Here is a 17,999-nt window from a genome sequence, read left to right on the forward strand (position 1 = left end):
CTACTCTGAGTACAGGCGTAAATATTTCAGGGCCAAGGTACTTTGCAGAGGATATGTTTCACCAATGTTGTACATTAAATCTACAATATGAGTTGGTCGAAGCATTCGAAATGGTACAAAGTTCATTGCACTCGATTCACAATGTACATCCTGCTCTATTTCGACTGGCATTGGGATTTCATTATACAAAATGCGACCATCCACACTACGTGTTAAGGTACATGGAAAACCGATCTGATCGGCCAGTGCTTTGAAGAGTACGGATCTCTCAAAATGGCAACCTGCCATTACATGACCCAATGGAATAAAATTACAATGTAATTCTTTGGCCAGGTCTTTGAGGTGACATTTAACCAAATGTTGAGAACAGTCCTCTGAATCATTTAAATCCAGAGGTGGCAAATCATTCGACAATGCCTGGTACACAATATCACTAATGATTTTGACTTTCATAGCGATGTCATCAAAATCGACAATGTGTGGACACTGCCGCAACGGCTGCAAGTGGTATTCCTCCAATTTTTGAAGTAATTTGTTCAAAAGTTTAGGTAGTCCGCTATCACCTGGGCTACGACAATAAATCCATTCTTCATTGTCAATGCCAGCATGGCAATCTACTGGAATTCGTACTATACTCTCCTGTGGTGCTATGGTCCGGTCAAAGTTCACCACCAATATTGGCTGAAGCGGAGACGCATCCATTTTTAGCATAGATTGGAATATGCGGAAGTCGTCAAATCTCTTCTTGGAAATATAGAAATCGTGACCTTTTGTTATATCTGTAAAGCCGAGGTGATTGCGTATACAGAACTTTAATGTTGGATTCTTGCTGAGGATGCTCTCTGCGGCTGTAGTCCAATTGGGAACACAATATGCATGTTTTTGCTGCATAATGAGACTGCGGAGTAGGGCCGTTAACAAATCATTGGGTGTGTAGATAATAAACTTACGTCTCCAAAATTCCATTGTCGAGATATTCACATAGAAACTCTTGAAAATGTGAAGTTTGTATTATGAAATTGCAGGCAGAGGTTTTAACGGCATTCGATAGGGAATGGAGACCCCTTTTTGTGGATGATCCAATGTTGCAATATGACAAAAGTGTTTGGCGAACGGAATCCACATCGATTAGGGTACCCAGGCAACGGTATATGCTACTAACCAATATTGCGGAGGAGAAGGAATTCTGAAATATACTTTCAATTAGAATGTGTTCAATAAACAAATGGTATTCAATTTCATCAGGACATTTTATTACTCACCATCAACAGTGTGCCTAGATTCTTCACCATAGTATCATTTTTACAAAGATATCCCTTATAAGCGGAATATTCTGATAATGCCTCCACGATTTGCAATAGACCCAACACTAGATCTGTCGATATATGCATTATGTGTTGGCCAAATACAATGGCCAACGATTCCGACATGTTCAACGCTATCAGTTGCTGTGATGTTTCGCGAAATGCAAATTTCAACAACTTGAGTATCAAATTGGTGGCTTCTTCTCGTAGCTGGATATTGATGTTGGCACTGACAAGGAAATCTAAAAACAAAAATATATGTTCCAATGAAAATCCAACGTGCTTTTTAAGACCACTAACCCAATAGCTTTTTAATTACACTAATTGATTGTGCATTATATGCCAATATTTCGTGTGCCGTACTCATATGATTAACCAGATGACAAAGGCCCTTTAAAATGTGGACCGAAGGTACTTTGCAATCATCAGCATCTAGGCAAATAAGCAGGTTCTTTACTAATCCTGCTTCAGCTAAACGCTTCGAATACTCGGAAAACATTGCAATTTCGCTAATGACTTTTAATGCCTGGCACATATCCTCATAACCCAGGTTGCCACTGTTTAGCGTCGTCATAAATTCATCAAAGAGATTGTGTTGGAAAAACAAACGAACCATTACTTTGTCACGCATAGCCAATGATAGGACATCCATGACGAGAGGTGTTTCCGACAGCATTCGATTTGTTGCAAACATTTGGGTTAACTCCTTCAAAATTGTTACCTTTATCGCGTCATGACTAAATGGACTGTTTTCGAAATTTAGGTAAGCCATTAGGATGGCTAATAGGTTTAATGCAGCTCTGCGCAAATCCAAAAATTCCGAATTTAAGTTGCATACAATTCGCTCAGCCGGAAATTTATTTAGGGCAATCAGTTTCGGTATATCAGCAGAATTCAATACTCTTAAGATCTTTTCCAGTAATCGCAATGAATTGAGTATTAAATCGGGATTATTTGAAATGGAAAATTGTGTCAGGAAGTTATCCAGAAATTGTGTGTCCCACAATTCCTTAGTGATTTGTGGATCATCCACTAAATTACAAATAATTGCAATTAAATATTCACGGTCCACATCATCTTCTTCAGTACAAAAATATTCCAAGCAGTGTTTAAAAATTGCCCGTGTCCTCTCCAGATCCAAGTCAACTAACCGATTCATATTTTCTAAAATATGATTTGTCAAATACAATCCAAATCTCCGTATTAGGGTATTGTTGGAGTGGCGATAGAAACCGTTGCGTCTCAACAAATCCAATACATTTTGATCCTTTAGCAATTGGACATTGTCATCGTTTCTCCTTACATATTCAGTTAAATGTTTCAGGACATTCACCAGAACCATTTCCTCTTCAGAATTTAATAGCAATAGAACGCTCCCAATACATTCTAAGCGAATGTTCAATGGTGGAAATTCCACAGTTTCATTTATTTTTCGATCCACAAATTCATTTTCGGAAGGTTTCATTAGTTTTTTATTTAATCTTGACATTATTATGTTGTCTGACTGAATGCGAATAAGGAAATACGTAAACGTTGCCTTTGTTTAAATGTATATCAAAGCTACAGTGATACAAAAAACAATTGTTTACAGTCACTTACACTTAGGAAAATTCCTATTGGTGAAGAAAGGCCCTATAAAGAAAAATTCGAAAATATGTATGTAGTAAAAGTATTATTTAGATTACTTTTCTTCACTTATATCGAGTGAGGAATTTTGTAGAACATTTCGTATTTCTAACTCGATTCCTTGCGTGTTCTTTTTTCATAATTTATTGAGTCGGGCTCCACTTATCAAAGGATACGATTTTTCGTCGTCGCAATATTTTACAAAAACGTTGCTCATAAACTTTTAGATGTACAGAAGGGTTCATCGGTATTGGCTATTTTATCTATTGTTTCCATAATAACAATATCAAATGTAACAGCAATTTCGAAATTGGCTGTATTTTGTCATCTCTAAATATTGCCATCAAAAACAAAAGTGTTCATGTCCTTAACGGCATTTTTTCGAAAATAAAAAGTGAAAAATGCTAAATGGTTCGTGTCTATGCTAAACAGTCTGCCTCAACCCCTATGCCTCAGTCTATTCATGCCGAACATTGGCATCACTTGTATATCCCTAGTGCATAAAATGCGCAGGTCCTTCTAACGTGTCCTTTTCACTGACATTCACTTTTCAGAATGTGTTCCTTTCAAGTAGCTGTGTAGCATTGTATTACAAAAAAAGCAATAAAAATAGTGAAAAATTCGACAAGTAGAAAGGTTTTTTGTTATTTTAAGTTCTTCCTAGTCTTAAGATGTTCACCTACCATACAGTTCTACAAATCTTATGGATATCAATTAGTTTTAATCAGTATACCAGTAAGTAATTTTTCGGTGGCTACAAATTGGGTGCAATGTACTTTTACTCCCCCGCCCTTGTTGCTTCAGTATTGCTGAGTGTGTGTGTGTGTCTGTGTATTGGGGTTTGTTTTCTAATACTTTGTGTTTTGCATGTTCCCATTCTGGCAATAACGATGATATTGGAAATAGTGGCAGGACAATCCTTAACCACTGCTATACACCGTACCCAAGCTGCCCAGGAACGTATCAATGACCTCAAGTGTTACAAATGTGACACCATGGACGATGGTGAACTCTGTGTGGATGTTGTCAATTCGAATGCCACCAATTTCATACACAAATGTGAGGGTGATGAGTTCATTTGTATGGTATGTGTGCTACATGAAAGTCTTCAGTATTGGAGTCTTGTCAATATCCTCGTTTGTCACGTTGTTGATTTGCTTCTTCTCTGTTTTCAGGTCAAACGTTTCTCCTATACCACCTCTAATGAAAATTCCACCAGCTCCCCGAAAATGTGGTCCTTGGATCGCCGTTGTGCGGTTAATTGTGAACCCGGTTGTATAGTCATAGGTGAGCGTACCAAGTTGTATGCCTGTACATCGTGTTGCGAGTCACCCATGTGTAATACCGGCAAAGGTTCCGCTTCGTCCGTTCTGGCATTTGGACGAATTGAAACGGGCATTGGAACGTCGCTGAGTCTTCTAACATTGGTGAAATGTTTCCTCCATTACATATCGTAAAGAGTATACATTGCCAATTGTTGCTGTACTCCAAGCAAAGAGCAAAAACAAAAACAAACAAAAAAAAAAAAAAAAAAATGAAGAGGACCAGTGCCAAGTTCATGTCTATTTTTTTCGATACGATTTTATTTTTTTTGAAAAAGAAAAACGAAACACAAACACACAAAAATCTAATCTAGAATTTATTAAGGACTTCCTTTATGTAGTTGTTCGAAAATTATTTAAATCAAATAGTTGTACAATTTAATGATATACAAAAACATACATAAACTAAATATATGAATATTAAAAAAACAAAAACAAAGAATTATGTCACTCATAGAAGTACTCCCTGGATTAGATTCTATTGTTATTCCATAACTTGGAATGAAGGTTTTATAATCCTTTTATCGACGTTAAAAGCATTTGTAGGTCATCCTTTATAGTTTTTGTTTTGTTGACGATAGAAGCCTTTCAAGGTCTCTTTCGACAATTGAAGCCGTTTATCGATGTTGGAGCTTTATACAAGTTTTGTCGACGATGGAAGCCTTTTTTGAACTTTAGAAGCCTTTTATCGACGATAGAAGCCTTAATAGGCCTTTAGCGACGAAAATTTTATCGATAATATAAGACTTTATAGGCCTGTTTGGGCAATATACACATTTATAACCCTTTTTGGGCGATACAGGTTTATAGGCCTTTATGGAAGATACAAGCTCTTACAGGCCTTTTATAAAAGCTGCATAGGCTTTTTTCGATTGTAAAAACGCTATTATTATTGGTTCATGTCTGAGGGGATAAGGTAGTTAACTTGGAAAAATAATATTGGGGTTATCGACTGCCAGTTTTTATATCCATTTGCGTATTTAATTAAGGTTTCTGATAAATATAGTGGCGTCTAATGTTAAAATTTAATACCCCACTCTTTTTGTCAAAATGTCAACCCTTGGCCTTTTTAGATGCCAAATAGGGTATGCCAAAGTGTCGATAAAAATAGTACAATGTAGTAGAAGAATTTTTAGATTGTACAAAGTTTGTAGAAAATATACAGCTATCTTTGGAGAGTTGTCGTATATTAATGTAATGATAACACAGTAGATAAATTTGGTGATATATAGGTAACATTTTTAATTTCTCGATTTTGATAAATTTCAACAAAGTCACTATGTTCCAAACTGCCCCGGTAAGCTTTGAACAAGTCTTGGCATTTTAGTTATGTTTAAAATGATGATTGAAGTGCAAAGAAAAAAAGCTTGACGACAGAAAACGATCACTAAGTTCTTCCTATCCCCTACAACAACAAAATTTGAAATTTACTAAGACATTACGAAAACTTATTCACTCACCTACATTCGGTCGATAACTGAAAAAGCTAACCAATGTTGTTCACGCTGCTAGAGAACTTGATTGCCATTAAAAAAATAATAATGTTAAACCGAAAAGTGCCCCACGTTTAAAGGTGCCCCCCTCTGCCCTATACATATTTTCTAAATGGTTTGTCTATTTCAATAAATATGAATGACTGACTATTCAGTACTAACCGGTGGATGCTATTCTTATGTTTTTTTTTTCGGATTCATAACATGGCTTTTTAATATTATAAACACATGTCAGTGCAAATGGAAATGATAATTTTATTATCTCTCTATCTTAAACGAATTCCTGTAGTTCTGGAAACACTATCACCTAGTAATAAGTTCCCAATTTAAGCTATCCCTTGGCAATCATTATCTGCATTTCAAAATATTATATTTCATCACATTACAGTATCCAGATACACAACAATTTAATACAGTCATATTAAAGTCTGCCAATAAATCGGAAAATAAGACTATCAACTATCTTTGACCTCTCTGTTGTGTTGTATTCGATGCCCAAACACTTAATTCGTATATTTGTTTAACTGCAACAACAAAACATGGCTTCACTAATAGAAGTAGAAGCAATTTCAGGTAAATTTACAACAACTGTTGATTATTGGTTTGGTTATTAATGGAATACTACGATAGACGTGATTTGGGTTGAGTGGGTAGTGTGTGTTGGGGGTGATGGTTGAGAGTTGAAAGATAGCAACAAATTTCCATTTTGGTATGTCTTCATTAGTTTGACCCAAATTACTCGTCCTGCTTTGATCTGTGCAAATTATGTGGCCAATAAAGGTGCATGTCCTTCCCCTCCTCCCCACCCCCATTCTCTACCGAAAAACTCTAAACCACCTGTCAGTTTGTCGATTGTTCGATGTAGTGTTTCAAGTGTTGTATTTAAGCAAATGTATGTTTGTGGGTGGGTGTGTGTGCGTGTGTGTGTGTTTACACATGTAGATGTAAGCACAGGTATTCGAACACAATCAGTTTCCAAGTAATGGATAACAATTACTTTGTGTTGTGTTGTGTTGTGTGGTGGTAACCAAGGTATCCCAACCAGCAGCAATATTAGAAGAGTTGTGAAGACCGTAACCCCGTGAGAGGGGAGGAGGGATATTCTCACTGCCGCAATTGGTGTTTGGGTTGTTTGCGTTCTTGCCAGTCCTATTGACTGGTTGAGTTGATTGGCAAATATAGATTTGATTTTCGATTTCATATCATAAACATATGTTTTGTACGGAAAACCAAATATACATACATATATACAACAGCACACACACTAACACACAAACGCAAATACATTTATTTGTAAGTTCAAAACCCTGAAGCATATGTACACACATTAATTCAAATCCCTTTTTTCCAAAAAAAAAAAAAATGTACAAACACACATACAACTAATAACACATAGAAAATGCAACAACATGGTTATCGAGGATTTAGCAAAGAATCAGATTGTTCATTTGTGAGTGAGTGTATGTGTGTGTGTGCACGCGACGAGAGTACATGTATTTGGTTCGTTGCTCGGTTGGTTTGTTTTACAAATTTGCTTTGATTTTTAAATTAACAGTTTTCCAGCAATTTTCTGGTTGGGATTTGATTTTTTCCACTTCCACTGTTTGGTCAAAGTCATTGTAACAATAACAAGAACAAGAGTAATACCGCTAATAACTGCAATAACGATGTTCTTGTCATCATCCGATTTTTTTGAATAATTTGAAAAATCATATGTATTTGTCATGGAAAAATGTTTTATTTTGTCACATACAAAAGGATGCTGATGATAAATAGAAAATATTAGTCAGAACATATTGCGGACTAACGGTCATTGGAAGAAAATATTGTATTTGGAAGAATTAAAATCGTTTGGACTAGTATTAGATTTTCAATGGTATTTGATATTACAATGAAAAAAAGGTAATCCTTTATTGTTAACATTTTTTTTATAAAATAGTTGTAATAAATTACATAATTTATAATAAATAAACATTTTCGAGGTCTACAATTGTTTTATTGCATTGGCTCGAAATTTTGAATGTTTAGTATATTTTGCTAATATTTCTTAGATGATAATATGACAAATTCATATATGTGTGATTGATTGTGAACTTAAAATCAGTATCAAATCACTGAAAGCTACTAAGACCACGTTGTGGGTTCTGGAGAATCCTATCCACGTACATCAATGAACGTACAATGGAATATGTGATCACAAAAATACTGCTACTTCTAAAACTAATTTAGGTGCTGGGAAATACAAAAATTAATAATAACTATTCTAAACAATTAAAAAAGTCTCAGAGAGAACAGACATGGACATTAGAGCTGCTGCGACTACAACTCGTACATGTACAAAAAGAGGAATCCGAGAAACAGCGGGAACAATTTAAGGAACCGAAGGCCTAAAGCTCGTGACAACTGAACTGGTAGAGCCATAGATTCGTGAGCAGTGCTGAAGGCCGAAAGCTAACGATACAACAATTGATAGCATTGCAGAGAATGAGCGAAAGCAACTACAAAATGAACGGGGCAATTGGAAAGTATAATATTGCAGCAGATGAAGTAATTCAAAAGAATCTGTTTAGATTGATTATGGCACTAGTTTCCATACAAGTAACAATACAAAGGGAAAACACTGTACTTTCTCAATTACAGACTAATTTATAAAGCTTTCCGAAGAGGTAGAGGTAAATCTATCCGTTGCTCTGTAGAAAATGAAAACATCGTGGCAAAATTAAGTTGACGACATCAATCTGCTGCATTTGCCGTTGGTCATGGCATAGAAGAAGTGGTCTACGAATTGGTAAATATCGAGGCCAAAAAAGTGGACATTAAATATAGGAGATAATTTCGAACTTAAAACAACTCAATTTATTTTGACAACCAAACACTATTTTGAAAGGTTTGAAATTCAACACTGAAAGTCTGGCGAGAGAACTTTTCTGAATAATTACTTGTTAAAGCGTTTTCATAAGATAAAGCTCATCTTCGAACTTGACCTGCCTGCAGACAAAAGACGACCCTATGCAACATTTTGGCGATCTATCTTAATTCTTTTAGTCGCTAGAATAATTACAACAGACAGACGGACATGCTGCAATTTGGTATTTTGTAGTCGCATATGGTAACAAATCTCCCTACCAAAAATTATTAATATTCGTCCCCTTTTTGGGGTAGTCCTCATATAACCCCCTTTTTTATATAAAATAGTAATCTGATTTGTTCCGCGTTTTGAATTTGGTTCTGAGACTCTATTGTTATCATTTCACCTGCGGAGGAAAGCGAGATAAAAAATTAGATCGTAAGGTTCGATAATGAACTATATCCGCATTTAGACCTAGCCCCTGTGTGGAGGTTCCAGAGGTAGTGGACTGATATTAACCATCTTCAAAGTTGAACTAAGTTTGGAATAAATAATAAGATGGGCAAAGTTTGGATGAAATCTAAATTTTCGGAAACGAATTTGGTCCAAAGAAACATGGGGTCTAGAACCAATATTTCGATGAGGCACATTTTCACCGTGTTAAAGTGTATACACCCTCATTAGCCATTAGGCTGAGGGTACAATTATCCATTAAAAAATTCAGAAATTTGTATTATGGTTAACATTATGGTTTACATAATCCGTTTTTAGAAATGTCGGTATAGGCCCACTTTTTGGTATGTTCCCTATATTTTCATTTATAGTACCTGTCAGTATATCTATGGTGGAGGGTATCCAAAGTTCGGCCCGGCCGAACTTAACGCTTTTTCACTTGTTTTATATTAAAGTCGCTGTTGGGAACGAGATTATACACCCTTAAAAGTACGCAAATTGGACGAAAATTGATAATTGTCTTCATATTTGTACGCAATGTGAAATTACAGTTATTTACCTTAACCAACTTTGGACTTTATTAGTATTTATATTTAGTAGTTTGCGTGTCCGACGCCGACCGCTCTCTGGGGGCCCATGGACCCATATTAATAATTTTTGATAAGGAGATTTTTTACTCAACAAAATATAAACAATTAAAAGTGGACGAATATTGATAAGTTCTAGTAAGAAGACTATATATCCAGGTAGAACACAATATACAAATATACAGCAATTTAAGTTGAAAAATGTGCCTAAAAGATTCAAAAACAAATATTGGGGGATGGTGTACCCTAAAACGACCGATATATTCATTCCCAATATCAATTCTCATAGGAGTAGTACCAACGTATGTGCAAAATTCCAAAGCTCTGTCTTCAATATTGCGACCTCAATCGGACGGACATGGCTAAATCGACAACGAATTGCCGTTAAGAATAAATGGGGTTTCTGATTAATATTTTTTTGTTAAATATTACAAATTTTGTTCTAGAAATTTTTAGCACTTTTTTTGGCACTTTTTTTTAATTTTTTAGCACTTTCTAGCATTTTTTTCAACAAAATCTAGCATTTTTCCTCAACAAAGTTTTGGCAACACTGGTTGGCATTATCAATTTCTAAAATGAGATTTGAATAATTATGCCATGATAAAACACTTAGTATTGTAAAAAACACATTTATTGTGTTCGTATTTTAAACAAAAGATATATGTCGATTAAGACTTTGTAGAATTTGGCCACATTTTCAGACTGATCATGGAGACAAACATTTTTTCTGTCACATTGTATTTTCTTCTTTAATCACCAAGCACAAAAAACATCCAATTCATCTCTTATATTGTTTCTGATAATTGCCACCGATAAAGTTATTGGAAAATAATTTTATTCAGTTCGGGGGGCTCACATTTTGAAAACTCCTATAAAAATGATTACACATACATGTAATGACAATGGCTTGCATTGCCTGACAGTCTTCTGTGTCTTTATTTATTTTTTGTTGTGTCTCCATCTATCGTCTGAATGTCTTTGTTTTGGGGAAATGCATAATTGTCACTTATGGGTTGTGTTCTTTAGTTGTGCTGTTGCTGTTTTTTTTTTTAGTTTCACATAAACAAAGGGTAGTATTGTTTGAAAGTGTTACCCAGTGAACATTTTTTTCACTAGAATTAATGTTTCGGAGTATTCATAGAAATTCGAATGTTGGCATCGGAAATTTGTATATATACCACCATGAGGAGGACATTGAAAAAACTTAAATAAATGGGGATTTTTATAACGGTGCTACCATGAACATACTAAAATAGCACGTTAAACTATTAAAACAGTGTAAAGTAGGGACATCAAAACGCGAACCGATATTGAGAATGATACAGCTTTCCAAACAAGAAATTGAAATGTTTTTATTCCCCTAACAACTATGCACTATAGGTAATTTGCCCTGTTTTTGAGGCAAAAATTAATAACAGCGGTTTTAAACGATTTTTTTACTTTTTAAATGATGCATATGTACAAGAAAGCGAAGATTTTATTTTCAAAGTTTAGAGTTTGGCAACGACTTTCACCGCTCTTAATACACTTTAACGCAGAAAATCTTACAGATTCATAAAATTTGACATGTTTTCTTTTTAATGACATCAAAAAAGATTTTATTTTCCAAAATTGAAAAAATGAGTTTTTGCCCGAAAAACCGTCCAAATTACCTATAGTGCTGTGTTGGGAAGTATTTTAAATTGCTTTGGGCCCAAGAGTTTTTAAGCACAAAAGTTTGTGATATCTCGACGAACATAAACCAGCTGTATGTCCTTTGAAGTTTGCTGGGTTATCGTTTCCAACCATTTATGCAAGTGCCATTATTTTCAATTGTCCATCAGTGTGAGGTCCTTTGTTTGTTTGTACATCACCCTCTCACACAACAAAGGCGATTGGGCGGGTGGAAGCCCTTTTTCGGTAATATTGTTTCTGTGTGTGTGTGTCTGTGCATTGTTCATGCAGGCGGAGTATAAATGAAGTTTATTACATTTTTATTATCTCTTCCTGACAACACATCATTTGTCATATAAATTGTATGCAATCCGAGATAAGCTGTAGTACAAACACCAACCACTCAATCCATTCGCACATGCACTGTGGTGCAACCCTCATTCTGACAAAATTTTCAGCTCCAGTACTCTACCCGAAACTGGCTGCAGAGTTTATTAAACTAGTCTGGTGAAGGAGGGGGGTTGGATGGCCTGTAAAAATCTGACTAAATATATGCCAATCTATCCATTGATTGGCAATATTTTTAATTTCATGCTTCTGTGTGTGAGTGTGTGTATTCGTATGCATGTGTTTGTGCACACACACAAAAATAAATACAATATCCTTTTTGTGATATCATCTCTTCAATATCCTTTTATTTTCTTCCATTTGTATAAATCATAAAACAATTTCAAATATTTTAATAAAAATCTTTTTCGAAACTGTTATTTGCCATTACAAAGACTGGGGCAGAGCGGAGAATAGGCGAAGGGATGCGACAGCAAAAGAGAAGAAAATATCATCAGCGGTAATTGTAGTAGACCAAATCCAAATAGACTTTGGTGTGCAATGCATTTCAGTTTCTTTCGTTTTGTATTTGCTTTGTAAGAAAATGAAATCGTCGGGGGCGAACATTTTAATATTTTATATGCATTTGTCTCGTTACTTCTGACACCCAAAGAATTGTTTCAAAATATTTTCGTATTTGTAAGATAATTTATTTTAGATTAAAATTCGAAGTATATTCGAATGTATAAATTCTCCTTAGATATTATTATGTAATTTATTATGCTTTGGGCTATATAAAGTAGGTAGTTGTAAATATTTGAGGTTGATAAGGATTTTATTTGTATTGTCTTAGTAAAATGGGGACCACGTTAAATGACTTCGGCATTCTGCTCGATCTTCGTAGAATTTAAAAATGCCACTGCAGTGATTGTCACTCTGGCAGGTAAAAAATCATTTTAATTTTGATATTAGTGAAGAAAAGTAATTTAGTATATGGAATTTGTCGTAAATATACTCATCTTATTTTTTATTATTTTTTTAGATTACCCGCCCAAATCTGGATATAGCGATCTGGCATTTCACAGTAAAATAGTAAGTGATTTTTAATTTTTTTTTTTTGATTTTATTTATTTGCATTATATACCACTATTTTTCCTGAAATATAATAAATTGGAACGGAGCTAATGTCACATTTAATAAAATGTGGTGTATCTATTGTCTATACAGATGATTTATTGTAATTTTGATTTGAGTGTAAACAATTTAAATACTTACTGCAAATGGTTAAGGAATCGCTTTATTCTTAAGCTCATAAAATTTAATGCTTTTCTTCTTCGTTCTTTCTTTTTTCTTTTTGTTATAAGATGAATTGTGCTATTGTTGTTGTTGTTTGTGTTACTGTTTTTATCTCAACATCCGTACTACACGTTACATTAAAATCACAGAGTCTCAAAGTCGCTGTACAGAGACTTAAACTCCTCTCGAATAGCAGCATGCAAAGGGTCTGAATGGGAGTGAAATGCTTAAAAGCCAATAATCAAAAGAAGAAAAAAAAAAACAACAACAAAACGCTAAAGTACTTCATAAAAATTTCTCAAAGTGGCATTCAGGCTGTTTGGCTGGCTGGATGTCTGACAGACAAACTAAAAACAATCCTTAATATTTGCCTTGACTAAGCTATAAGGCAAGCCAAGGTTGAAGGCGTTAACACCCTGCAAAGGGAAATTCTATGGACCAGAGTCCATATTTGTAAAATGGTGGGAGTGAGAGTTTTAACATTTGACTTCGATTTTCTCCACTTTGTCTCGGTCATTGTTGTTGGTGTTGCGGCTGCTGTTGCTGCCTTGTGGTATGAAAATAACATTTAGGCCAATAGTCGTCAGTTTTTGTGTGTTCTTTGGAATCAGCTGAAACAGTCATCGTCTTAACTTAAATAGCTTCGTTATGGAATAACTCTTCTTCTTGTTAGTTTTCTTATTCGTTGTCTAAAGAAAGATTTCTTCACACAACGACAAGAGAAGCAGTAGCATATTTGCTTTGTTTGCTTCCATGGTTTCATGACGAGTTTAAAGGTCTTTTTTTGTTGCAATTGAGTTTATTATTCACAAAGTGCGAGTATTACGAAAAAAAAAAAAAACGGAAGAAAATGAAAATAAAAGAGCCAAAAAAAGAAAGACAATAAAAGCATAAGTTAACGAGAAGTTAAATTTGACATTAGCGTAGAAGATAACGGATTGTTGAGGGGGCGGGAATTTAAAAAGGATTAAATGTTTAATACACAAGTCGTTTGAAATGTCAAGAGATAATTATGGAGAACCAATAATCTAAAATTAAACTTAAGTCAATATTGATAATTTTTGGTAGGACGATTCCCTACTCAATGAGAATCCAAAATACTGTCTTACAATCAATACGGTTGAGAAAATTGCGTTATGAGAGGTGCATATATATGTATATGGGGCTACCCTTAAAAGTGCACCAATAAGAACTCAAAATCCCAAATTACAGCCAATTCGGTTGATCACAAAGAATCGGCCAGTACTGTAATAGGGTAGTTTCTTTATTGATCTATATTATCCCTATTGAAAACCTTAGGACTAACACTATAGCTAAGACCTTCAAAATATCTCAAAATGGGGGGGCGAGCCCTTAATTGAGACCTTTCCAGACCTTTTTTGTGTTGGAGATGTGTCTTTCCAATCCAAAATGTCATATTACATTCAATATTTTTGTACAGAAGTGGGTACGGATATCGGAAATTGTGTTCCAAGGACTTTCTACCAAACAGTGTACATACAATTTCAATGTCAAAATAACCCAGTAGAAAGTGTCTTGCAGACAACATTAACGAATCGTGCAAGACAATGGCAATTCCTTGAAGACACTTTGCAGACAACAATGTGAGATCCTTGACGAAATTTTCACACAAGTGTCGCAGTATTCATGTAAGACAACTTGGGCGACAAGGTAAGCGAAGTTGTCGTTGACGACAACAACGGCGACAAAACTCCCTACTTTTCGTTGACGACTATCATCGACTATGTCGTTTACACAGTCGTTGACGACTGAATACCCATTGTCATCAATCATACCCCATTAAAAATTCAAATAAAAATATACATATATGTACATATACGTAATTTATTATATAACAAGAATTATACATTGCATTTACGTTTATAATAATATAAATAAACACATTGCATGATAAGTTGTCGAGATGATTTTCTCCATTTTAACATCATCTGTAAAGAAACAACAACATTAAAACGCTTTAAAATATGAAACATCTTTCAGATATTACTTACAATATTTCAGCAATTGTCATTTATTTGCCCCATCCTAAGAGTAAAAGAAAGCATTTAAGAAATGATACAAATAATTATATATTCAGTTAAGCTTACCTATTTTAACCGAGATTCTTAATTCTTATATATTTAAATTTAACCTAAATTTCTTATATATTTTTGCAGAAACATTTTTCTTTTCGTTTCTGTCAATATTTCATAGTACACTCAATTCAGACTATTTTTGTTTGTTTTCATATTTCGAGAAGAACGACATTTTCGACGACATATCATGTGTTTAGTCATGAATGACAATTCCAAGAGAGTATTTTCTACTGGTAAAAACAAGTATTTGTTCTTGTACATAATACGCGCGTAATACTTTGTCGTCCTATTGAAAATCTTCGAAATCAAAAGACGAGTCCCCTGAAAAATGTCCTATTTCATTAAATTGGTCGAGGAACTACTAAGTCAACCACAAAACCGTTAAAGAGGAAGCCTTTTACCATACCCCTACACATCTGTGACTTTTCTCTCCACAAAACAACTATAAGCCATAAAACAACACTAAATTTGTCTTAATAGATATAGATGGAAAAAGATTTATATATATGTGCAATTTATTACCAAGATTTTTGTGTCCGCCTTTTTTATGTCCACTAATCATTTGACCGGGCCAATTGGACATAATAAAAAATCATGGAATAGTGCAAAAAACAAATCCATACCATTGTACACCTGATAAAACTTATAAATATGCAGGACCATTCCAGTTGTCCAGAGGAAACCAGCATCAACATCCTCATCGTCATCATTTACATCTACACCACCACAACAACAAAAACAAGTCCGACTAACATTTTTCGTTGCTTTTTGTAACTCAAAATGTTCGCTCAACTCTTTCCAAAGATTACAATTATTCCTTTTAAATGGCCATAAAGATAAAGCGACAACAACAATTATACATTTTCACAACAACAATGTTACATTGGTTGTCTCTGCCATTCGACGGCGGCGGTGGCAGTGACAGTGGCGGCGAGCACACCTTCTGACACTATCTTGGCTGTGCAACATAAACCGAAATTATTGTCACAGGCCAATGGTTTTGCATAAATCCCACAAACTGTGGGGATGAGGTCACAAGCAAAGTAGAGCCATTCAAAGCCACCAACCATTGAGTGGAGGTGAGAAGACAGCAGAATGACTTGTGGTTGTGGGAAAGGACAATGTCATTGAATTTGTATTGATTTGAACCACATTTTGTGTTTTTCTGTTTTTTTTTTATTCAGTCTTGCTGCCATTACACGAAACTCAATGTTAAAGTCCTCGAACAGAGCGAACAGCATAATTTTAAATGTTAAGAACAAGCAAACAGTGGAAGACAGATGGAAAGTTCCCACGAGGACAAGGACATGAACAAAAATACTGGGGCCACCACCCAGGCACCCATCTCTGTATAAGTAGACACAAGTATGCTAAAGTACAACACGTACCTCAGCCGGCAACGTTTGTTAAGCAGGCCATATTTAAGAGGACACCAGAAGTTCGGAGTGGGGGAGAGTTCAGGTTGCAAAATTTAGTTAGTTGTAGTGGCGGTGGTGGAGTGGTGTTGGCTGAACAGGATTGATTTTAAGTAGTTCTATGTTTTGCTAGGAATTTGTTTTGCACTCAATACACCCCGGCATAACCTGGCATGTATATATATTTGTGTGTGTGCCATGGTTGGCCTTGTATATGGTTCTTAGCAGAGTTATTCGTTATGTATGCATGCATGTATGGCTGTGTGTATGTATGCGGGTGGGTGTATGTCTATCCGTTTAAGTGTACTTGTAGCCCAAGTTTGTGTGGCAATTTACATTCAATTTAAGTTCAATACCTTTGGCAAATATTTTGTGTTGCACTTAACCGTTTGTATTGATCCGAACTCCACACTCAGCCCACTCATGAAATGTTGGACCATTGCTTTACATATGATTGTGGCAGATAGCAGAGGAGCTTTGATATATCGTGGTTCCAGGGCGATGGTTGTGGCGGTGGTGGGCCTTCTGATAGCAAAATCGACATGGGTTTTTTGTTTTTATTGCCATTTTTTTATATAAAAATGAAATAACATTGGCTGCATGTTTAAGTTTGATTGTAGCTGTGGCTGATGGAGTGGTGTTTAGCAAAGTTGTTGCTGCTGCTACTACTGCCGTTGCCGTTCAAAGTTGTGTCTCTAATTTTTCAGGTGGTCTATTTCGCACATGCATTTGCCTTGTTTTTCCGTTATATTTTCCACTTGAAAACTTATTTTCTGCAGCGGCATCTACAATGGCATATAGAAGGGTTTATCGTGATGTAATTTTATAATATTTATGAAATGTATTATGTGTAGATTTTGTGGAATAAGTCTCAATTTAGATTGGGCGAGTTTACTTGCGGCAAGTCTCTGTTTGCTGGAGAGAGGGGTAAGGGGAATAGAAATTGAAAAAAAATTGCCCGTACCGACAATTTTCTCGCAATTCGTTTTGTGTATTTTGTTTGTAGTGTCAGTAATTTGAAAAACCAATCCACAAGGTGTATTTAATAAGGTGTAAGTGACAATCATATGGTTTCAAACTTTTTTCTTTATAGTTTGTAAACTAAATTGTCAAGAACATATTCAATACTATATTTCGATTTCAAAAATGGCGTTTAAATTTAGGCTTTTTAAATAATAAAAATTCAAGAAAACTACATCGAAAGAGGGGGACAGAAAGGAAACCTAGGCTCAGTTATAACCCCGTTCGCCGATTGGTCCACATATTTTATGTTATGTGTGGAAATCTGTCCAGAAATCCCAGCTACTCATCAAATCGAGGAGATTATGTTAGCCTATATTGAAATCGGCCCCTTGGTGCTTGTCACAATTCTCGGCGGAGGTTAAATACGCCTATGGAAAGATTTTATACGGTCAACACAATTTCCATGATTTAGTCTTTGGCCGGGGATTCATATCCTTCAATTTTCTTTAAGAAGGCAAGAAAAAATAGATTGTAATCCACAATATAAACAACATCACAAGGAGCCATGGGCGAATTGTGGAAAACTTAAAAATAATCGCCACCAGGTCTTAAACTT

At 35.2% G+C, this 17,999-nt stretch overlaps 2 protein-coding genes across 2 annotated transcripts; one reads left to right on the top strand and one right to left on the bottom strand.

The window, feature by feature from the left end:
* Positions 1-2,793, bottom strand: LOC133333098 (uncharacterized). The gene is made up of 4 exons (XM_061541430.1): positions 1,605-2,793; positions 1,263-1,546; positions 951-1,186; positions 1-898 (listed from the first exon to the last, which is right to left on the bottom strand). Exons 1-4 carry the CDS (start codon positions 2,791-2,793, stop codon positions 1-3), a joined length of 2,607 nt encoding a protein of 868 aa, XP_061397414.1.
* Positions 2,794-3,570: 777 nt separating this feature from the next.
* LOC133333112 (uncharacterized) lies at positions 3,571-4,514 on the top strand. Its single transcript, XM_061541456.1, has 3 exons — positions 3,571-3,665; positions 3,837-4,015; positions 4,106-4,514. Exons 1-3 carry the CDS (start codon positions 3,602-3,604, stop codon positions 4,385-4,387), a joined length of 525 nt encoding a protein of 174 aa, XP_061397440.1. The 5' UTR covers positions 3,571-3,601; the 3' UTR covers positions 4,388-4,514.
* The last annotated feature ends 13,485 nt before the right edge of the window (positions 4,515-17,999 follow it).

The sequence above is a fragment of the Musca vetustissima genome, unplaced genomic scaffold (genome assembly GCF_032173495.1).
Source record: "Musca vetustissima isolate MV318-11 ecotype Yass unplaced genomic scaffold, APGP_CSIRO_Mvet_v1 utg900, whole genome shotgun sequence".
In the NCBI taxonomy this organism is placed as follows: Eukaryota; Metazoa; Arthropoda; class Insecta; order Diptera; family Muscidae; genus Musca; species Musca vetustissima.